Source organism: Fistularia commersonii, chromosome 30 (genome assembly GCF_037954325.1).
Source record: "Fistularia commersonii isolate RoL2024-O1a breed Wild chromosome 30, RoL_Fcom_v1.0, whole genome shotgun sequence".
NCBI classification, from domain to species: Eukaryota; Metazoa; Chordata; class Actinopteri; order Syngnathiformes; family Fistulariidae; genus Fistularia; species Fistularia commersonii.
This window is the reverse complement of record NC_141313.1, coordinates 12,368,283-12,390,047: the sequence shown is the minus strand read 5'-3', so window position 1 is coordinate 12,390,047 and position 21,765 is coordinate 12,368,283. Positions and strand designations below refer to the sequence as shown.

At 49.0% G+C, this 21,765-nt stretch overlaps 3 protein-coding genes and 1 long non-coding RNA gene across 8 annotated transcripts; 2 read left to right on the top strand and 2 right to left on the bottom strand.

Annotated features, from left to right (window-relative positions):
* The first annotated feature begins 6,302 nt into the window (after window positions 1–6,302).
* LOC147216465 (myelin basic protein-like) lies at window positions 6,303–12,098 on the top strand. Of its 3 annotated transcripts, XM_086178166.1 has the most exons (6): window positions 6,303–6,462; window positions 7,717–7,812; window positions 9,071–9,097; window positions 9,951–9,971; window positions 10,789–10,872; window positions 11,276–12,098. In XM_086178166.1, the coding sequence occupies exons 1-6, from the start codon at window positions 6,358–6,360 to the stop codon at window positions 11,324–11,326; spliced, it is 384 nt and encodes a 127-aa protein (XP_086034292.1). In that variant the 5' UTR covers window positions 6,303–6,357; the 3' UTR covers window positions 11,327–12,098. The 3 variants fall into 3 exon arrangements, with proteins under 3 accessions (XP_086034292.1, XP_086034293.1, XP_086034294.1); XM_086178167.1 differs by lacking the exon at window positions 9,951–9,971; XM_086178168.1 differs by lacking the exons at window positions 9,071–9,097; window positions 9,951–9,971.
* LOC147216466 (uncharacterized) lies at window positions 9,013–10,053 on the bottom strand. The gene is made up of 3 exons (XR_015109153.1): window positions 9,914–10,053; window positions 9,735–9,825; window positions 9,013–9,152 (listed from the first exon to the last, which is right to left on the bottom strand). It is a non-coding gene; the product is annotated as an uncharacterized LOC147216466 (long non-coding RNA).
* Window positions 12,099–12,308: 210 nt separating the features above from the next.
* Window positions 12,309–16,696, bottom strand: zbtb22a (zinc finger and BTB domain containing 22a). Of its 2 annotated transcripts, XM_086178147.1 has the most exons (4): window positions 16,564–16,696; window positions 15,597–15,855; window positions 14,752–15,523; window positions 12,309–13,846 (listed from the first exon to the last, which is right to left on the bottom strand). In XM_086178147.1, the coding sequence occupies exons 2-4, from the start codon at window positions 15,801–15,803 to the stop codon at window positions 12,768–12,770; spliced, it is 2,058 nt and encodes a 685-aa protein (XP_086034273.1). In that variant the 5' UTR covers window positions 15,804–15,855; window positions 16,564–16,696; the 3' UTR covers window positions 12,309–12,767. The 2 variants fall into 2 exon arrangements, with proteins under 2 accessions (XP_086034273.1, XP_086034274.1); XM_086178148.1 differs by lacking the exon at window positions 16,564–16,696 and having other exon boundaries at window positions 14,752–15,543; window positions 15,597–15,731.
* Window positions 16,697–16,835: 139 nt separating this feature from the next.
* On the top strand, window positions 16,836–21,746 carry scn1bb (sodium channel, voltage-gated, type I, beta b). 2 transcript variants are annotated; one of them, XM_086178164.1, is made up of 7 exons: window positions 16,836–17,308; window positions 17,677–17,815; window positions 17,889–18,055; window positions 20,005–20,239; window positions 20,749–20,890; window positions 21,128–21,202; window positions 21,300–21,746. In XM_086178164.1, exons 2-6 carry the CDS (start codon window positions 17,767–17,769, stop codon window positions 21,195–21,197), a joined length of 663 nt encoding a protein of 220 aa, XP_086034290.1. In that variant the 5' UTR covers window positions 16,836–17,308; window positions 17,677–17,766; the 3' UTR covers window positions 21,198–21,202; window positions 21,300–21,746. The 2 variants fall into 2 exon arrangements, with proteins under 2 accessions (XP_086034290.1, XP_086034291.1); XM_086178165.1 differs by lacking the exon at window positions 16,836–17,308 and adding an exon at window positions 17,447–17,559.
* Window positions 21,747–21,765: the final 19 nt, after the last annotated feature.

Here is a 21,765-nt window from a genome sequence, read left to right as displayed (position 1 = left end):
TGAGGGACTGAGCCAAAGGCGTTTGCAAGATCCAGGAACACCACATGAAGATCTGTTCCTTCTTTCTTGGCAGCCTGGATCTGATGCCAGATGACGCTAGCATGTTCCACACAGCCGGAGAAGCCGGAGATGCCTGCTTTCTGAATTGATGTATCAATCAGGTTGTTTTCTTTCAGGAATTCTGCCAGTCTTTGAGCGACCACGCTGAAGAAGATTTTCCCCTCCACATTTAGAAGGCTGATCTGGCGAAACTGGCTGATTTTTGATGAATCCTTCTCCTTGGGGATAAGGATCCCTCCAGCCCTCCGCCAGGACGTCGGTATTTCCTTCTTTTGCCACACTACTCTCATCAGCCTCCAGAGAAATCGCAGGACATCTGGTGCGTTTTTATAGAGCCTGTATGGTATTCCGTTGGGGCCTGGGGCCGACGCGGCTCTTGCTCTACGCACAATTTTGTCCACCTCACTCCATCTGGGTGGGCTAATGTCTAGCTCGTACTGTGGTGGATTAACTGGTGGCATGTCAGTTGGAAGGGGAACCTCTTCATGGCGACGGTCATCTGTGCAGGTCTTTTCCAGATGTTTTTCCAGGTCAGCCTTTGACACTGAGAGACTTCCACTCTTCTCCTTTGTGAAGAGAGTCTTCACAAAGTGGAAGGGGTCTTTGTAGAAGCGTGATCTTGTTTGCTCCTTCCTCCTGCGCTTTTTGCGGAGGTTTTCAGCTCTCCTCAGTGTTGTAAGCCTACTCTGGATTTCCTCCTGCAGCAGGTTTATTCCCTCCTTCTCCTCCTCTGTGGCTTTCCGCCATTGCTTCTTCAGCTGCCTCCTCTCCTTGACTAGGCGGTCTATTTCTGTTTGCCTTCTGGACTTGGTGGGAACTGCTGTGCTTGATCGCTTGCTTTCGACCACACCAAACCGTTCTGCTCCATAGGCATAGATCAGCCCGCCCATTCTCTCCAACTTCTTCATGGTGGTGCTTTTGATCCCCTCTAGGATGTTGCAGAGATCAGTGTTGATTTCCATCCACAGCGACTTGTCGCAGGACTTTGGCCACTTGACTAATGGCCTTCGCCCCGGGAGTTTCTTCTCTGCTGATGGACGTGCTGTGTTGGATTCCGGTTCCTCTCTTGTGCCTAGCTCTTCCTCCTCTGGGACAGGGGCATTGATGTCCTGCAGACTGTGGTGTGTGTCCTGCTGCTGGACTTCAGTCGACTGACTCGGCCTGCTTCTCAAAAAGTAGCTGTCGATGCGACATCCCTGTTGACCCTTCTTTAGGTACCCTTTCTTGCCCTGGTGTATGTTCAGGCCGAGGGTGGAGGTAACCTTTGTCCAACCACATACGCAGTTCTGGAGCCTGTGTCCTGCTGTAGCTGGCGGAGCCTCTGGCATGCTGATCATCAAACTCGTAGTCTGTTCCGTTCCTGTGTCCGTTACCGTGTTATCTGCCGATGAGCCATCTTCCGCCCCCGCTCTCGCAGGCTCAGGGGGTATTTTCTTCGTGTTACTTTTCATAGCCAGTTATGGGTGGGACCCATACACCAGTTGTGCTGGGTCCCGCCAACCACGGGTAGCTAGCCCATGATGGCCCCGTTGGGGTCTGTTCCCTCCTGTCAGCTGTCTTTCCATGCTGTCGCATTTATTGTTTTCCAGACAGCCACACAGAACCAAAAATCAACCCTTTCTGGGATCTTGACAGGAAAAAAAAATCAGAAAATAAATAATATTATGAATGAAATAAATAACACTATTTATGAAATAAGCAATAACCAAATAACCCGAGGGAGGGATTTCAGATGACGCACAGACTGCCGAAGGGTAGAATAGAATGTTACGTTCTATGCATGTACAAGTCCCAATTACTTGGCCAGAATGAAAAAAAAAACCAATAATGCATCTTTGGCATTGTTCAGGTCTGGGCAAAATGTGGAGGCAGGCCGTATCTGGCCCCCGGACTGTAGTTTGGGGACCACTGATTTAACTTATCTTATAGTTGATTCATTGTATTTTATTTTTAATATCTACCCCTTATTAGAAGGGTGGGGGTCTCTTAATACCCACTCAATGTAATTTCTGGAAAAAAAACAAAAAAACAAAAAAACTTTTATCCAGAAGGGCTGCTCCCTTCTGGATCATTTGCCACCATGTAACTCTCTCCTCTGCATCCTCTCCTTTCACAACTAACATTCTCTCCTCCTCCCCACTTCACCCATATACCCCCTTTATGGTCTTCCTCTAGACCTCCTGCTTGGCAGTTCCAACCTCAGCATCCTTCTCTTCTCTTAACATCTCTCCTCTATCCATGTCCATACCATCTTATTCTGACTTTATCTCCAGAACATCTAAATCCATCCCTTAGATTGATAGATTCCTGATCACTCCCAAAGAGGAGCCTCCACTTCTTCATCTCTGCTGGCATTCCGCCTTCTCCTTTCTGGGACATACCTCTACTCCTTGAAATGTTCTTTGACCTGCTCCCTGCTCCAATATGATCACAATGTCATCTGCAAACATCATAGTCCATGGAGATTCTTGTCTAACCTCATCTGTCAGCCTGTCCATCAGCAAAGCAACCAGGAAGGGGCTCTGAGCTGTTCCATGATGTAGTCCAGCCTCCACGCTGAATTTCTCTGTCACACCTACACCAGTCTAACATACTTCTCTACCACTCCAGACCTTATCATTCAGTACCGTAGTTTCTCTCTCCGCACCCTGTTGTATGCTCTCTCTGGCTCTACAAAGACCCACAGCAGTTCCCTTTGACCTTCTCTGTACCAGAATTCTTTAAAGCGAATACTGCATCTACAGCACTATTTCAAAACAAATACTGCATCTCTTTCTAGGCAAATACTTCATTTGTATTTCTCTTTCTGGGTACTAACAGCATCCAGGTTCTGGCTTCAGAGTCGTGGGTCTCTGTGACATTCAACTCCAGAACATTCTTAACAAACTCCTCCTTCAAGATAATCCCTACTCCATTTCTCTTCCTGTCAATATCATGATAGTACAACTGAAAACCTTATCCCAAGCTTCTAGCCTTGCTACCTTTCGACCTGATCTCCTGGACACAGGGTATATCCACCTTTGTTCTCTACATCATGTCAACCAACTCTAGATTTCAAGTCAGTGTCCCAATATTCAGTCCCTATTCTCAGTCCTGAGCCTCCTGCCTTTCCTCTTCTCTCTCCTTCCTCCTCTCTTTCTTCGACCCATAGTAGCCCAATGTCCACTGGTCCCCGCATTAGTGATCAGCACCAACGGCAGTCGTGGGCCCCAACCCATCCAGTATGGAGGTTACAGGTTTGATTTACATGTTTATTATCTGCATCTTACCAGGCTTGGGACACTTCTGGAGCTGGTAAGAACAGAATTAGGTCATTGTTGATTCTGTCAATGTCTTAGTTATAGTTTCACAAGTTCCAGGCAGGGTTTGACCTGTGAAGGAGACAGATTTTATCTTATATCAAAGAGGAGACGTTTCATAAAATTAACTTATATTTATCTCACAATAAGAAAATAAATACAAGAACATGTATAAAATGCATGGCATTACACCATTGGAAAGAATCTCCATTCAGAGATAGAAGGAGTGTTTGGGTCTTTATCCCTGATTGGCTAGAAGCCTTTGTTTCCTCACTCCCCATTGCCCTGGATGACCTCTTCGAATGGCCTGGTCATGATGCTCTGCAGCCGATAGGCCTCACACCTTTGTCTCACAACCAACACAGTCCCTTCTCCTCCATTGGAGGGCCTACAAAAAACTAGTATGTGAGAGGGTTCAGGTTCCAAACATCTCCCTCAACATTCAGACTGATGTTTGGTAACAGCAGGATGTGACTCATATTTGTACTTTCAGTGCAAACATGGCAGAATGTGGACTTGGCAGTTGCCCCCTGCTGAAGTTGCATCTCCTCCTTTTATCATTCAATAATAGCAATTTGTCCTTTATGAATCCCTCATGGAGAAAATTTGTTCTCTGCGATTGACCCATCATGGATGAACCATGAGCAGTAGGCTGCCGTCCACCAGGGCCAGGGGAGCAGTCAGGGGTCCAGTGTCTTGCTCAATAACACTTCGACACCCTAGGAGGAGCTGGGAATCGAACACGATTGCTCTACCTCCTGCATCAAGCCGGCCCAAATCCCATTTTATTCATGAAAAAATTAACCCTCTCATCTGAAGTTGTTAGATGTGATGTCAAGTGTTTGCTCCCCCCTCTCCACGGCCACATTCAGACTGGTAAACAAGTCAAACTGCTCGGTGGTTGACGGCCAGTGACTCCATCAATGTTTGGCTCCAGCATAATGCCAGTGCTTGTTCGGTGTCTCAACAATCCTATGTTCTGTCTGAACTGAGCTAAACCGAATAGCCAGCATACGGGTTCTTCTCTGCTTCCACTCCAGGGTACGAGAAGGTCCGCTGGAGGTCAAGTGTCTCTGTATGACATGTGAATGTGCGAGTCATTCTGGGCTGTAATTGTCATTGGAACACCTAATGATGTAGCTTCTCTGGTGCCTCATGGGCCTCCAGAAACACGGGGTGGCTTGGCCCAGGATTTGTGTCCTAATATTGTCTGGAGAAGATGCAGAAAAACAACTTCCTGCGTTGGTCTCCTCCAGACTGGATGATTGTAACTTTCTTATCCTAAAAAGTCCTTCAAGACTCTTCAGCTCCTTTAGAACGCTGCTGCACATCACATGTAGTATGAGGGCTCATCTCTCCTAAGTATCTGCTCCATGGACAATTAAGAGGACAATCAAATCCTTTTCCTCACCTATGAAGACCAAAGTGCACTGGTGCCATCTCCAAAATCACTCTGAGGCCCATCTCAGAGTACTCATAGAAATCCATTATATCTCAAGGAACCATTGGAGCCCAAACAGCCAGTCAGATATCCACACTCCCAGAGTTCATTGTGGGGAAGCATCTTAAGATCTCCATCCAGGGGAGGACACCATCTCTTTGTTCAAGAACTGGCTTCAAACCTTCCACCGAGACAAAGCTTATAGTTAGCATTAGCCTAGCCCCTTTTCACTCTGCTGAGGGATATCCCATGAGGCACCTCTCCTTCCTCCAATTCTGCTTCTCCTGTCTCACAACCTCAGATCTTCAGATTTTTCTATGAGAAATAAATGAATGATTTGAGGTGAGGAGCATCGACGAACTGAAAGAGAGAGAGGGGAAAGCTCTGAGGACCGAAGGGCCCAGAAGATGGGTCCCTTAAAGACCAGTTCAGGAGCAGAGCTGCGAAGTTAATCCTCAGAGTAAACAGCAGGACAGGGAGGTCCTGCATATTATTTTACCTCTCCTCCTTGTGTTTTCTGTGGCAGTGGAGCACCATGAAGGCTTTCTTTCTGCTGGACTCCTTCTGGTGGGTGTCTTTGTCCGGAGGGACATTCCTGGGGAGGTTCAAAGATGTCTCCCGTATTTGTGTCCCACAGCTTTCTTCTGGGCCCCTATTGTCTCGGCTTTGACCTTCGCGCTCTGCCAACAAATCCGAGGCTCTTCTGGATGTGAGCAGTGAGGTCAGTCCACTCCCTGCATTCCTGCATCCCACCACCATCAGGTCTGTGGGCGCCGCCCTTAGGCTCTGCCCCCAATGGCCCAAAACAAGGGAGTCTGTGTTTGAACCAACACTGCTCTGCACATTTACTGCGTTCTAACCAGGCGGCCATGTTGCCTCCGCCGACCCCACTGTGTACGTAGAGGTTTGGGTTCAGATAATAACCTTGGGTGTCTCCTCTGTTGCCGTCTAAGTTTCGTCAAAAGATCTCCAAAACATTGAAGGCCTCCACTGGACTTTCACTTGTCATCGTCACCTCTCTTTGACCAACACATCTCCCTATGAAGGGATTTGTCCTTTAGCAGATATTTTGGTCCTTCACCAAAACCCCTCCTCTGATCTTTGATGAGGACCACTATCTTGTTTATCCCACTTCAGACCTCTCCTTCCTGAAATCAGAAATACAATAAGCCATGAGATCCAAATCCTTCTCTTGTTTGGAAATGGCCCTCCGAAGGTCTCTGCTACCTTGGCCAAGAGCTGGTTGGACTTCCGCTCAGGCAGAAGCTCACACAATCTTCTCCGCTCTGTGTGTTGGATCCAAGTCCACAAAGGCTCCACAGTGCCGCGGGTGTGAGTTCACACTCAGAGATGAGCCTTGTTGCCTCCCCCCACCGCCAAGCAGAGAACAGCGGTGACTGACACCGCCAAAGAATGGCTGGAGGCCAGCCAGCACCTTTGACCTCACTGACCCCCCGGCCCATGCTCCCATGGTGCCCTGGGGCCCGGAGGACAACACCTTCAAAGACGGCCTCCCGGCAGCAGACCGGCCCAAACTATTGTGGACGGTGGCATACCATGGTAACAAGCAGCAGCGCCGGCCAGGGGAGGAGGAAGAAGAACCCCGGGCTCATGGACTCCATCAGCAGCTTCTTCGGAGGAGACAAGAAGAAAAGGAGCAAGGTGAGCGGCCACACATATACACACACACACACAAAATTGTTTTCCCCAAATTAATTTGAGGAAGCAGCAGCTTTGTAGGGATCAAAATTCATTACCTGTCACCATTTCCTCATCCTTATCTTCATCGCAGCATTTGTCAGACTACAGTTCTACATGAGAGCAGATGCTGCTGTTCTTTCATGTCCTCACACACACACACACACACACACACACACACACACACACACACACACACACACATTTAATCAGATACAGTGCTCGAACCATGGACAAAGGGCAGTGATCTGTAATTGAGGATGTGTGGATGTATTTATTTAATAGTGCTTTAAAATTTATTATTGCTTTAATGATTGGCGCACGTGCACATGCACGCACGCACTCACACGCTACTTCAAAGTAGACGTAGATGGAATGCAGAATAAGCCATCCCTTAGGACGGCGCCCGGCAACCTTAAACACTCATTTTTCCTTTGCTTTGGGCGTCATGTGGAAAAAAAAACAAGTTTTATTTCTGCAAGGAACAGAAATATTTTGAATTTCACATGAAAATAACCCTTCTCAGATTTTTGAAATGGTTACAGCCTGATTCAAAAATATCTGTTTGAACTGAACAATGTAAAATATATATTTGCAAAATAAAATTCAAATATTCAAATATTTGACCTTTAGTAATGTAATTTTTTTACCCTCCTGAACGCCAGGGCTGTAGAAATTCAGTCAATGTGGATATTTCAATGTGCACAAAAATGAAGTATGTTTCATTAAAATGTTTTCATATTTCAACTTTCAAAAACTAACAAACTAAAATAAGTATTTTCCAAAGTCACAGAAAGCTGCAGCAGAGGGATGAAAGAACCAATAACTACATTAGGGGAAGGAAAAATACATTATAATATATATTTATAAAATCATTATGGGAAAAGGGTAAAATTGTTTAAAACTTAAAGTGCGGGGTGGGTCAGTTGACAAACGGGCATGGTAGAGCCTCTGTGAAGCGACGGTTTCTGGTTGGAATCCCAAGCTCCTTACAGGATGTGTGGACATGCAACTGAGCACAGAGATATAATTTTAATTATAATTTTAGATGTTTTTTTTTTAATTATCTGAGTTTCCCTGGAAACATCATCAGGAACCTTCGTCTTCCCTATCCAGAGCTTGCCAGAGTTCCTTGCTGTCGGTTGTTGTCACCTGCAAACACCTGCTCCTGGGATGTGGTGAAGTCCAATCTGTTGTCTGTACTGTCCTTCCTCCCAGGGGTCGTTCCGGGGCCACCTGTCCACCTCGCCCCAGCCATCGGTTGCCCGGCGCCGGACCACTGAAAACGCCGTGGTCCACTTCTTCAGGAGCATGGTGGGTACGGTTAGTGAACGCATCTCAATGGCTGCAGTACTAAATCCAACTACAGAGTCTCTTTGGGGTCCTGGTCACGTTCTTGAGCGCTGGACAGTGAAGAAATCTGATCTGCAGCCAGTAGTTTTCACTTTGAGGGGAACTTTAACCGACGGCTGGCTGTGGAATAACTTTATATCAGTGGCGGGCCGTGGATTTTACACCTAAGCCTTCAGTAGTGCACCGAATCAATCCACCCCCCAATAATAACTTTATGGCTATTAAAAAAACATCTTATTATGCAGAAATGCAGAATAAAGAGAGGTGCATCGCAGATAGATAACCCGTGTAGTGTTAAAAATCGCTCGCGGAAGCCCATCATGTGACGACAAAGGGATGCCCAACTGCGTCCTCTTCCACTGACAACCCCACGCCTAATCGATCGCGCACCCCGCGGCTTTGTCTGGGGCGCGGCCCGGCACCCCAAGTGCCACAATTCCAAGAGTGTGTAAAACAAGTTCTTATTAGGAAACAAACCCGACCGTTGAGGCGATGGTATAAAATGACCGCGCCTCCTCGGCTCGGGCCCAGAACCTCCTCACCTGCACATCTGCTGGACGGGTCTCAGCCGGTGTCCAGAGAAGATGAGCACAACAACAAAAGTCCGGTCCCGTGGCGGGAGCCACAAAAACGGGCTAAAAGCTTTAGTATGAAAATGTATGTCTGGAAGCAGCACAACCAGGAGAAGAGCTATGAAAAGAAGTGAACAGACCATTTGGAATTATTTATTAAGTATTCATGGACAAATTTTGATTAACATTTGAGATTCAGATGTTTTTTTTAGGCCAGCAGAGAAGGCCTTGCAGGCCCTGACGGACCACCACTGCTTTATATATACTCTAATTCTATTAAAAATATAATTAGATTTTGTCCATAAAGGTAATGGTTTCTTTCTGTTCTCAGGAGTAATTCAAGGATAGTTCAAAGGTAATTAAAGTATAATTCAAAGGTAATTCAGGGGTAGTTCATGGGCAATTATAACAAATTCAGAGATAATTCAAGAGTTATTCAGGGGTTGTTCAAGAATAAGTGATCGGAAATTCAAAAGCAAATCAGGTAATTGAAGAGTAATTCAAGGGTAATTGAAGAGTAATTCAACAGTAAGGAATTCAAGGGTAGTGCAAGGGTAGTTCAAGGGTAATTCCGGGGCATTCCCAGTGTGTGTTCTCCTGTTCCAGTCCAGTGGGTCACTTTCCCTCTCTCTGCTTGGCTACTTCAGGTGTCCTCTCCTCGGCCCAAGTCCAGGGTGAGTCCCGAAGCTAAGTCCAGCTCCGTAGCCGTCTCTCCTTGAGAATCCTGCTCTAATATTATTGCACAAACATATTTACACATTAATACTAACACAAAAACCTGGTAAAAAAAACAAAAACCTTCATATTAGCGTGTTGCTATTAGTGTGCTACTATTAGCGTGCTATTATTAGCGCGCTATTGTTAGCATGCTAATACACTAACTGGGTATCCTAATCCAGTTTGAATAGGAAGAAGTGGAGCCCTAAAACACCCTCCCTCATATTTGAAACTGGAAAAATGGCTGAAATATTACTTGACTTGATTTCCAAAGCAAACTGTCATCATTTATTGTTATGCGATTTATGTTTGCGTTTGTCAGCATCAACAGTGAAAAACTAAGTTACGATGCTAGCCCTAATACCAAAGGTATTAGCAAGCTAACATGTTTATAAGCACGTCGACCTGCTTTCTTCACATTAAGTTCCTCTCAGAGGCTGCAAGCTCTCTGGATTTTTCAGAAAATGAACAATTCCTTTCCCCCGCTCTTCAAAGTCATTTGTTATCCAGCAATTTAGTCTCTGAAGCCCAAACGTGAAGTAAAGGACTGAATAGTAATTACTCAGTTGTTTCTGTTGACAAACACATTTTTACCATGACTGTGCTTCTTCCTGAGCATCTTCATGATCTGCTTATCCTTTAGCGACCCTGCAGGAAGGAGAACTGGCCCTTTGAAAACCTATTACTGTTTAAAAAGAAGAATAGGCAGCTTTATTCATCTTTTTCTTCACGGCTGTCTAGTGATGTCAGTCAGAGGATGACCGTCCTCTTACCGTGTCTCATATCTTTATCCTCTCTTTTTTTTTCCAGTGGAGAGAAGTCTTGGGTTTGGTAGGTCACACAGTTTTGTCCTTTGTGCTGATCTGTCTTTCTGCTGGGCCGGTTCGAGACGATCCGAACCCGCAGCAGAACCAACGCTAACATCCTCTTCCTCCTCCTCTTCCTCTGCCTCCCCCTTCGAGTCCCTGCCTTCCTGCTTCAGATATTTTTATATCCAATCAAAAAAGCAGGCCGGTGTTTACGCCGAGCTGCCCTGAGGCCAATCCTGGCAGCAATTGGATTTGATCGATGGACCAAGAAAGGGATCAATTATTGCAAAATGTGTCTCATCTGAATGTCCCCCTTCTATTTCTAACCCAGAGCAACTCTCTGCTCCTGGGTGCCTTTGAAACCACTCAGCTACAGTATTTTTGAGTTGACATTGGTAAACATTTTCTCCCAGGACTTTGGGCTTCGTCTTCCTCCTCTTCCTCCTGTCTTCCGCACAGCTGGTTGTCTCTAACACACTTCTTCTCCTGTGCCAGAGATGACTTACCCAGCTCCTCTGAACGTCCTCGTCTGTCTGGTCCAGACATCTTCTCCCTCTTATCTGTCAGTCACTTCCGTTTTCTCTCTCCTGATGTAGATTAGCAGCTCAGATTAGCCTCAGCAGCAAAGAGGAGATGGAGGAGGTTTCCAGGCCTCCAGACAAATTCTGCGTGCAGTGACAGACACAATTAGAGGTCTGAGTGGAAGCGGTCGAAGAAACCTTTCATTTCTGGCAGCTTCTTCTCAAACCTAACATTGAGGGCGTCTTATGTTGTTGTCGCTTTGAGCCAGTAAAAGCTTTGCAGGTTTTCACCGAAGCTCACCCAACGTCTTCTCCTAGGCCTCAACGCCACGCGCCGAAAGCACAAAGTCGCCTGTCCGACGGCGCCGGGAGCAAAGCACACTGTCCAGAATCTTCAACCTGGTGAGCTAGAGCCCCAATCTCCCTTTCCCCTGTTCTCAATGTCACCTGTTAATGTGACGCTGATGAAGCTCTGCCCGATCAGTGAGGGGCGCCTCCGGAAGCAGTGAGTAGCTGGAGACCTGATAAGCCCTTTCCACACTTGCCATTGGTTCCATTTCCACCTAATGTTCTAAAATCTCATGCTACTTTGACATTGGTTTCTCCAACAGTTTTCTGTTCTCGTTGGGCGAGCCCCCTTGCCGAATCCCACTAATGTGAAATATTTGACAATCATCTCTGAATCATGATCCCCCCCCCCCCCCCCCCCCCCCCACACACACACACACACACACAAACAAAACACATCTTGGAGGTTGGACAGTGTTTTCTCTCTCAGCCTCCTCATCCTCCTTATCATCTCCAGGGAGAAGTCAAGTCCCGTCCACCCCCTAAACGCTGGAGCACCATCTTCTGAGCTCCCACCTGAGGACCGAACCGCAGATCCTGAGAAGATGGGACAACAGGAAGGGGGAGTGGCGGAGCTCCAGGCAGTGGAACTAACACCTACTAACACTGAGATGCCTGATAAACCCTCTTCAGGTGACAGGGTCTTCTTCCTTTCCTCCTCCATGTTTAGTTGTTCCAGGCTGCAAAATGTTTTAGCGATGCTTGGGCTGGTTGTCTGCTGTCCAGGTCCGTCCCCACAGGTGTACGTCTCCTCTCCGTCCTGCTGTCTTAGTGCGTCCTAAAAACCAAAGACTCGATCCATCCACTTGATTTTACTCGATCCAGGTGAAGAATCTAAACTCAGATTTTTGTTGGGGTGAAACAAATAAACGTTGTGTGTGTGTAACAAGCCTGCTCAGACTGAGATGGTCTGCCCTCCTGCTGCACTGCTCTCCCTGAAGACCTCCCTAAAATCCTTATCTGGATTTTCTCCTGCCTCCTTCATGCTAAATCAGCAATTTGTTGGTCGGATTAGAAGGTATGTGTGTCACATGCTTGTGTATGTGTTTGGTGTAGACGCTTGTTCTTCTGAGGGTAGGACTGGATGTACTTCTAAGATTTCTGATGGGGTGATGAGGCGTTCGAGTGCTGACGTAGGAAGTAAGGCACTTTTTTCTAATCTCTGAAGCTGCGTGTGTTTATCTCAGTGCATTGAAGGTCGGTGAATCTAATGTTTCCTGTTTTAACTGGAAATAAACTGTAAGACTCGTCTTTGACTCATTAAATGGCTTTGAATATGACAGCTGGGGGTCTTTATTTCGTTTATGACATTTCCTCAAACCTTGGGAGATCATGGGATTTTTTGTGGGTGAAAGGTCACCAGGTCACGCGTTCACTTTGGCCTATGTGTCCCTGTGACATATGAATGTTTGTGAACAGGTTGTATCCAGTGTGAAGTGCTATGGAGGTGATAAAGGACCTTTTAATTCATGAAGTTATTCAGCCCAAAGCGCAGTTTGGATGTTTTTTATCTAGAACCAGTCACTATCAGTCCCTGATAAAGCTGTGGGTATAAAATGCTCATTGACGACACCAGGAGAAGCCTCAGAGATCTGGACTGATTCCAGACCTGAGGTTCTTTCACTTCCTGGTGTGGTCTGGATTGAAGTGAAGGGGCCTCAGTGCTCTGGGCGGGAGTTCCATGTTTTGGAACACCTCAGTCACAGGTGAATGATCTTCATCCAAAGTGCAAATGCCTTTTATTCAGGCTCAGAAAGACAATTGTTACACTGAGTTCCATGTGAATGCCTCATGGCACCGCTTAGCAAAACAACAGATGGAACCACACTGTTTAGAAAAACATTCCACTGAAGCACAACCCACCCCCAAACACCAGCAATTTTGAAAACGGCACATGAAAAGGATGAAGTGAAGCAAGGTGACACCAGGAAGCCCCTCCTAAAGGCCTGTTATGTTCTACCAAAGCCATCAGCATCCTCCTCCTTATACACGTGGCCGTCTCCGTTCCCAGACTGAGTTCTCAGTTCATCCACGATCCCTGACACCCCGCCCAGCAGTCTGCCCATCCTGTCCTCCATTTCCCCCTGGAAGTCCACCTCCTCCACCTTCACCTGCCCCCCAATCCCGATGAAAGCCTCTCCTTCCTCAAAGCTGTAGGCGTAGCTGTCGTCCATGTTGGCCGTGGGGGCGGCGGAGCTGGATGCCAGTCTCTGGCACCTGGCCTGGTGGCGCAGGAAGCTGTCCCGCCAGATGACCTTCTTCCCACAGAAGTTGCACTCGAAGGGCCTCAGCCCACCGTGGGTCTTCAGGTGCTTGGTGAGGTGGTGCTTCATCTTGAAGGACTTGGTGCAGACGGGACAGCCGAATGGCCGCAGGTTGAGATGCTGCATCTTGACGTGGCGGTCACGCATGCTCTTTAGGGTGTAGGCTTTGCCACAGTGGCAGAAGTGGACTTTCCCAGCATAGGGGGCACTAGCGAGGGTGACAGAGGACGATGACGATGGGGTCGGGGGCGAGGATGGTGGGGGAAGCGCGGCGGAGGAAGGGGACAAATGGCGGCTGGACGTGGGGGTAAGGGAACCGCCCTGCAACGAGCCAGTCGCCGGCCAGCTGCCTTCCGAACCAGCTATGGTGAAGTCCGGGGACGCTGGCACCAGAGGCCTCTGGGAAACCTGTCCGGTTCCATCCTGGATCTCGTCATACGTATCCCTGCTGAAGGGACCTTCAGGGAAACACTCGAAGTCCACATCATCCTCCCCATGCTCCTCGCCCTTACCACAGACACCCCCCTCCCCCTGTTGGGGTCTCCCCTCCCCCTGTAACCAGGGCCCGTCCCCCCATTCAACACGGGCTGGCACAGTTGGAACAAGATCTCCTGCATCTTTCTGGCAAGCGTGAATATTGGACGAGTCCAGGGAGGCCCCATGTCCAACCAAACCTCTCAGTACCTTCCCCTTCATCACGCCCAGCTCTGCTCCCCCCATCGCGTGGTGGACCTCCTCATCCTCGTTCACGGCTGGATGGAAGCCTGCAGAGAAAACACAATCACACGAGCAGGAGGGCAATGATTACACTTTCATGAGCTCCTTGGTCAGGTGATATCAAGAGGGTGGAGAAGAGGTGGAGATGCATGCTCAAGCTGGTTGGAACGGGTGGAAGTTAAGGGTGGTCAGAGGTCAGAGTGACATGAGAAGGTGGGTCATGAAGACAAAACAGATCATCTCCAACATCTGGAGCTATAATAAGATAAGATAAGATAAGATAAGAACAACTTTATTTATCCCGAAGGAAATTGTTGTGCCAGCCCAAAGGGATGTTTGTGCAGGCAGGGAGGAGCAGGTGGAGGAAAGAACATCAGCTAGAAGGAGAGAAAAGGTGGAGAAAATGGAGGCGAGAACAGCCATGGTGTCTTATTTGGATATATTGAGAAGACAGGAGGCAGAGAGGAAGCAGTGGAGGTTCTCTTTGGGAGAAAGGAGAATTGAGAGGATCAGGGAAGTGTCCATTAGAGGAACAGAATATGTAAGATTCATATGTAAGCGTGTGTAAGATTGGAGGTAAAGTCACGGTGAGAGGGTTTGGACATGGACAGAAGAGGGATGGTGAAGATATGGGTAGAAGGATGCTGAGGTTAGAGGTGCCAGGCAGGAGGTCTAGGATAAGACCAGAGAGGAGGTTTATGGCTTGAGGGAAAGAGGACAGGAAGTCAGTTAGTGTGAGAGAGGAGGGTTGGATGGAGGCAGATGACTGTCTGTGGCACCTGAATAGGGCAGCCCTAAGGAGAAGAAGATGGAAGGAAAGTCCTAAAGAACATTGATGTTCATCAGCTCAGCTCAAAGGTTCCCGTCATTCGTCTGGAAGAAGCACTGAGGCTTCGTCTATCTGCCACGGTGGAGACGAGATGTTTGTGTGGAGGAGATGTCTGTTCCTCACCACAGTGCCCGGCTGGCGTGAAGTCCTCCTTCCTGTCGGCCGCCTGCTCGCCGACCCCTTCGTCTGCCTCGATCTCCCTCTTCTCGGCCCTCCTCTTCTCCGGTGAGCAGTCTACCTGTCCATTATCTTTGCTCTTCTCCAGTAGACGGTCAGCTCCTTGAGCCCCTCCCCGGTGAGGAATCCTCCCCTTCTGCTTCGCGGCTTCGCTGCAGGACGGCACCCCGTGCTGACGGGTGACCTGGCTGGGGGCCTCGTGGGCCAGGTATCCAGCCCTGGCCTGGCTGGACACCCAAGTCTCCTCGCAGTCAGGGTAGTCACTCTCGCTGTAGCTGGCAAGGGCATCCACTTGGGAGTCAGCTGAGTGCTGGCCGGAGGCGGCCCGTGGGCGCCCCCAGCGCGGGAACTGATGCGGACGCCTCCACGTGGCCAACGGAGGAAGGGCGTCGGCCTTCCTCTCCTTCCTCTTCCCTTCTCTCTCCAGGTAGAGGCAGTCGGTGCTGCTTGGGGACTGCTGCCTGGACGCAGAGCCAGGCGCAGTGGCGGTTCCCTCCACTGGCGGGGCCTCTGCCTGGGGCCGCGACCTTCTCAGGATCTCCGTGCACTTGTCCACAATGTGCCACATCTGGAGGAAACTGGCCACGGTGACATAGTTGACGATATCGTCATGCACGATGCTCAGCTGGCCCGTGTAGGCTGAGCTCAGGACACTCTCGAAGGCCACAGGATCCATGACGGAGGGCAGGGACACCATGGTGACGTTCTTCAGCAACACCTGTGAGGGAGCAGGAGAGCCTGCATGAGAAGACGAAGAAATAGTATGCAGGCTAGCTGATATGTTTGCACACCTGGTCATGGAAGTAAGGCGAGGATGCAGCAAGCACGCAGCGGTGGGCGCGGAACACCTCGCCCTGGACCTGAATGGACAGGTCACACAGTCGGCCCTCCTCTCGCTGCCGGTTCAGGTTGTCCAGGACGGCGGCGCGGGCGGCAGGGAAACACACCTGGACAGTCAGGCCGGCTTGAACGGCCGAGGCACCACAGCTCGGTTCCATGGTCACAGCCAGGTGGATATCATTTTGAGAACATTCAAAATCCAAACACGGACTGTGCACAGGAGGATGAAGAGAAGAGGGTCAGAAAAAGGCAGGCCATTCAATTTTTGTTAGCCATCAAACACAAACATTTGTGTCATCATCATCATCATCATCATCATCAGCCACCATATGTAAACATCTGCATCATTGTCAGACATTATGTGCAAACATCTGCATCACCCGGTGAAGGAACTGTCCAGATCATCTGAACTTCTATCAAGTGTTCTGCCGATGACCTTTGCATTAATAAACACAGAAAACTGAAAAACCTGCCCTTGCACAGGAGGTCGTCAGGATAAACCTGGATGTTGTGGAAACACCTGTGTTTTCTTCTACTTCCTTCTTCTCCTGCTCAAATGTCCATGTCCATTAGCAGTGACTTTAGCTAAAGGGCTAGGTGACTGCTAAGCAAGCCGTCCTTCGGAGCCCCTGGGGCCGCGAGGCCAACCTAGGACTGACGTTGTTCATTCCGGAAAACACATTTCATTAATAATTTCAGGTGAGTTCCTGGAAAACACTCGAGAGGAGCCCCAAGCTCCAGAAGTTCGCGCTAACTTGCCGCTCCTCCTCGGCTAATGGTTTCCATCACGACCGATTAGTCCGACAGAATCTCCTCGCTAGCCGCTGAGGGGCAGGGGTGCCAGCAGAGAACGACCGTCTCCGGCCTAAGCAAGCTAATTTATCGCGGCTAGCTAGCCTGTTAGCTCGACTGCCTTACCTCCACGGTACCGCCGCTGCTCGCCGGAGCTCTACGGCCAGAGCGCCATCTTTTCAAGCCAGGTCCAAACCGGCCATTCGCTGGAGGCGGGGTCGAGGGCGAGGGCGGACGGCGGCCTTCCCGCCGGCGGCGCAGATGCTGCTGCGGGACCGCCCAACGGCAGCAGCTGCAGCATCCTCTGACACCACGTCTGTACCTGTTTGGCGTCAGACACGCGGAGAGGCCTCCACCCTGTGCATCACGCACGCCGAGGCGGGTGATTGGTTGATACCGCTGCGTCACCAAGATGGTTAAAGCCGCAGTTGACCCGTAGCGCCGGGACGCCCGCTGCCGCTCTCCGTGCCCACGGCTCTGGTGTCGCCGCGGTTTTTCCTTCGAAGAGAACTGGCTCCGAAGCGTGTGCTGGGCGAGTCCGAGTCCCGGGCGGGCAGTTACCGGCGGTCACCTACCGGCCACCGCCGCGGCCGATTTTACCGCAGTGCCGCTGCAGCATCCTAGCCGTGGCGCAGCGCGAACGCCGTGCGCGGAGCTCGCCACTCACGGAGCTCCTTCGCCTGCACCCCTGGGGCGATGCCAGTGCGGCCGCGGCTTCCCCACTGCGACCACGGCGTCACCGGCTAGCTGAGCACACGTTGCCGGAGAGGACTGTAGCATCCCCGCAGGGAACCGTCCACTACAGGGGCTGCGACTCTTGGACTGTGATATCGATCATTGGCAGATAATAATCGACTATAGTCGTTATCAGGTAGGGTAGCTCCTGGGTTGTTTTAGAGCATGCAAAGGATAATTTAAAGGGGACTTAAAGGGGTTACAGGGGAGCCGCGGCCCATGGGATGACATGGCTGCTCTCCGCGCATTACTGTAGGACCTCAGGGAGAAGACCTGCATCCTTTCCATTCTGTCACCGTGGGGGGGGGGTCTGCTGGGAACAATAATCTGCAGCAATAACCGCGCTGGGAGGGGGTGGGGGCTTAGCCAAAGACCCGACACCAGCAGGTAATTCAGTGAGATATTTAGGGGGTGTGGGGGTGAATGCTTCTAGACATTGCACTGCATGTAAGCTGAGCCGCCGCGTCGGCCGCCACCTGACCAAGCTGCCTTTTGTAATTGAAGGAATAAACAAACTCAAAGCGACCCGTCCGAGCACAGCACCACAGCAGGCCGGGGTCCGAGCACCGCGGGGCCGCCTCCTGCACCACCGACATGGCGGCATCCCGGCTGCTGCTCTGCGGCCTCCTCTGCGGCCTCCTCGGTGAGTCACGCCCCCCCCCCAGCACCTACTCGGCCTCGACCCCACATCTTATGCATGTCTTGTCTGTGGGCAGTGTACCACTGTCAAGGCGCATGTGCAGAGGTGGATTCCGACACAGAGGCGGTGGCGGGGAAAGGCTTCAAGCTGGGCTGCATCTCCTGCAAGAGGAGGAGCGAGGTGAAGGGCTCCGCCACTGTGCAGTGGTACTTCAAGCCCAAATGGGAGGACGACTTTGTCCATGTGAGTACTCCAGTACTGCTTGTATCCTGTGTGTTTGTACACACAGTACGCCCCCCCACACACGTCACATGATCATCCATAATCCATACTTCATCATGGGATGTGCTTACCTCGTACTCGGCATCAGAATTATCTGCATCAGAGATTAGTCAAGTGGTTATTACAGTGGTGGGCCGTCAGGGCCTGCCAGGCTGTCTCTGCTGGCCTAAAAATTGTTTGAATCACAGTCGTTCATTATATTTTGTCCGTGAATACTATTAAATAATTCCAAATGGTCTGTTCACTTCCTTTCAAAGCCTTTCACCTAGTTGTGGCGCTTCAAGACATGCATTTTCATATTAAAGCATCTAACCAATCAAATTTCAGCCATAATCTGCCCCCAGATTGCACAATCAGTTCTGTAAGCCCTCTACGCAAAAAATAAGTGTTGATGATGCTGTTGCTTCAACCAATCAGATTTTGAGTTGGCGACATCAAAGCCCTCTAGCAGGCTACAGCAACGTCAGCGAATTCACACCCTCTGATTGCATAGTCACAGAGTGGACAAGTGTATTAGCGAGGAGAAGCATACTAGCCAGCTGCGAACAGAAATATAGTTGTGCTTGTTTAATATCGGTATTGTCAACTAACAATAGCTGCAGGAGGAGAAGAAACAGATTTAGTTACTAATATATTGTTAAAGCGATCTTCTTTTTGAAGAAAAGCTGGACATAGTAAAGAAAGGTCGGGCAACTCCTAAGCTAGCGAACCTGTCACAACCAGGAAAAGGATTTGTCTGACATTTTCAAGCCACGAACTACGACCGGTACCCCTGGCTCACAGGCTCTAAGGTACACTGCAAATTGTATTGCTGGGAGTGCTTGGAACTGAAGCTCACGGATAATCTATACAACAGAATAATTTAACTGTTTTTGAGGAAAGAAAGGAGGATGGATTGTCTACAAATGATCAGTATTTTTGGTGAGTAAAATGCTGCTATTTTCCTAAATAATATTACAAGTTTAGAAGGTTATTATTGGTGCTTTTTATGTGTCGCAGCTGTTTGCTATAAAGGCATTTATTGTGTGTACTGTCTGTTTTTGTGGTTCCCGCCACAGGACCGGTCTTTGTTGTCCCGGTGTGTTCAGATTTCATTCAAGGAAAAACTTCATAATGGTCAGGAACTGATCAAGCAAGAATGGTTTATTGAAAGTCAGGAAATACACTTACGACATATGAATGTCAACCCGAGAGGATCGTTCGCCCTCTCTGCACACCCGCTGAGACGCACCCAGTGGATGTGCAGGTGAGGAGGTTCTGGCCCCGAGCCAAGGAGTCATGGTCATTTTATACCATAACCTCAGTGGTCGGGCTTACTTCCTAATAAGGACTTGTTTTACACCCTCCTGGGATTGTGGCACTTGGGGTGCTGGGAGCCGCCCTGGACAAAGCCGTGGGGTGCGTGATTGATTACCTCGTGGGGTGTCAGTGGAAGAGTGCACAGTTTGTCATCCCTTTGTCGTCACTTGATGTGCTCCCGCGGACAAATTTTAACACTACACGAGTTATCTATCTGCGATGCACCTCTCTTTGTACGGCATTTTGGCATAATAAGATGTTGTTTTATTGCCATAAACTAATTATTGAGGGGTGGATTGATGCGGAGCACTACTGAAGGCCTAAGTGTAAAAAGCATGGCCTGCCACTGGGTTACTAATATAACCGCGGGGTTGTGAATCTTCAAGATTACTTGTGTTGGGATTAGACAATAGCCCTTTGACCAGATGGTCCAAATGCTCAGTGTGATGATGCAGCTTCTATCAGCTAATATTAGTGGGGTTGTCCTTTGTCCAGATGAAGTAGTCCTGGTTACATGGGCTGTCCTTCTGGAGAGATCCAGTCTGAAGGCTTATGTCTCTCCAACGACGTCCAGGACCAAGTTTTTAGGTGTCACTCTGTCTGTCACTCAGATCTACACTTATGATGGAGCTCCGGCCATCGAGCATGAGCACTTCCTGGATCGCATTGACTGGAACGGGAGTCGGAGGAGCAACGACATTCAGGACGCATCAATATATCTCCTCAACGTCACCTTCAATGACTCAGGCACCTACAGCTGCTTCTTCAACCGCACCCTCTTCTATGAACACCACGAGAACAACACCATCATCAGCAAGGTGGTGCACCTCACCGTGGTGGCTAAAGGTACAAGCCCATGGCCCGTACAGATCTACAGAGTAACAAAGGGATGGTAGAAGCACAGCTGAAGTAAAGACGGCGGTTTGAAAAAAGCTAAATGCAGAGGCTGCTGGAGGGCAGACCAGGGTGGTTGACAGCATCTTCTCTTTGTCCCTGCTTATGGTTCTGGGCTAAACACAATCAAAAACAGCAAACCATAACCTGAAAATGTGATGTAGTTCAGGGAACATCTACACCAGGGGTGTCAAACTCATTTTAGCTCAGGGGCAACACGGGGGAAAATCTATTCTAAGGTGGTCCGGATCAGTAAAATCATGACATATAAACTAGTGTTACATACCTATTGTTCAATTCACTCCTCAAACCTGGTATTTTTTAGCTCTGCGAGCCGGATTAAACCTGTTCACAGTCCTAATCCGGCCCACGTGCCTTGAGTTTGACACCCCTGGGAGATTCTACACCTTTGGATCTCATCCTTGTTCTGTGCTCTAAGCTTCCTGTATTTGCCCATACAGCCACTAGGGGGACAGCCTCCATCGTGTCCGAGGTCATGATGTACGTGTCCATCATCGGTCTGCAGCTCTGGCTTCTCATTGAGATGATCTACTGCTACAGAAAAATAGCAGCAGCTGGGGAGGAGGCCTTGAGAGAAGCAGCGTAAATATCCTTTATCACCTAACCTCTGTTACATTCATTGAGTGGGGCAGGAGAACGGTAAGCCCAGATGTTTCTCTACTGCTATTTTGGTTGCTAAGAAGCCACCAATGGTATTTCAAGTACTTGAACATCTTCAAGGTGCACCTTTCGTCTGTCTGAGTTATAATGCAAAGTGAAAAGCTTGACAGAGGAGGTCTTGATAGTTCTCCAGTCACCATGAAGGTCTTTTAATTCCAGGAATGCTGAATATTTAGCAATTGCCTCGGAGAGTAAGGACAACTGTGCGGGCGTGCAGGTCGGAGAATAACGCAGGTAGTTGTTGACCTTTTGGTGACCCAGTAACCTGAAGTTGAGGACCATGGAGATGGAAACCGCGCTTCACCCAACTGTCATCTCTCTCCTTCTCCAGGCTTTACCCATGGACTGAAACCACCACTTTGTTCCCCGCACTGCATGAGGAAAGACTTGGGGGAATCTCCTCTTCATTTCAAGTCTGTATCCTAACGTCTCCCCTGCCCACCGCTGAGAGAGGAGAGCATGGAACCAGCACTGTAGATATGACACCAGGCACAATGTCACAGCATGTCCTACACTTATGTGAGAGATTATTATGCATTCATGAATCACCGTCAAAAGCAAATGCTGTGTCTACAGTATTTCTTTATGTATTATGTAGACTTAGATTTATATAAAATAAGAGTTGTACTTCGGGGCTGAGGTTGACAGTAAGGGGAAGCTTTTTACCGAGTCTACTGTATAATTATGACCTGTTAGAAGAGAGGTCTAGATGGTTCTTCCAGGGGGTCCAATCCACCTGATATAAAGACGTTCTAATAAAAGTAAGATGCTGATGAAACCTGTCTGCTGCTGATTTG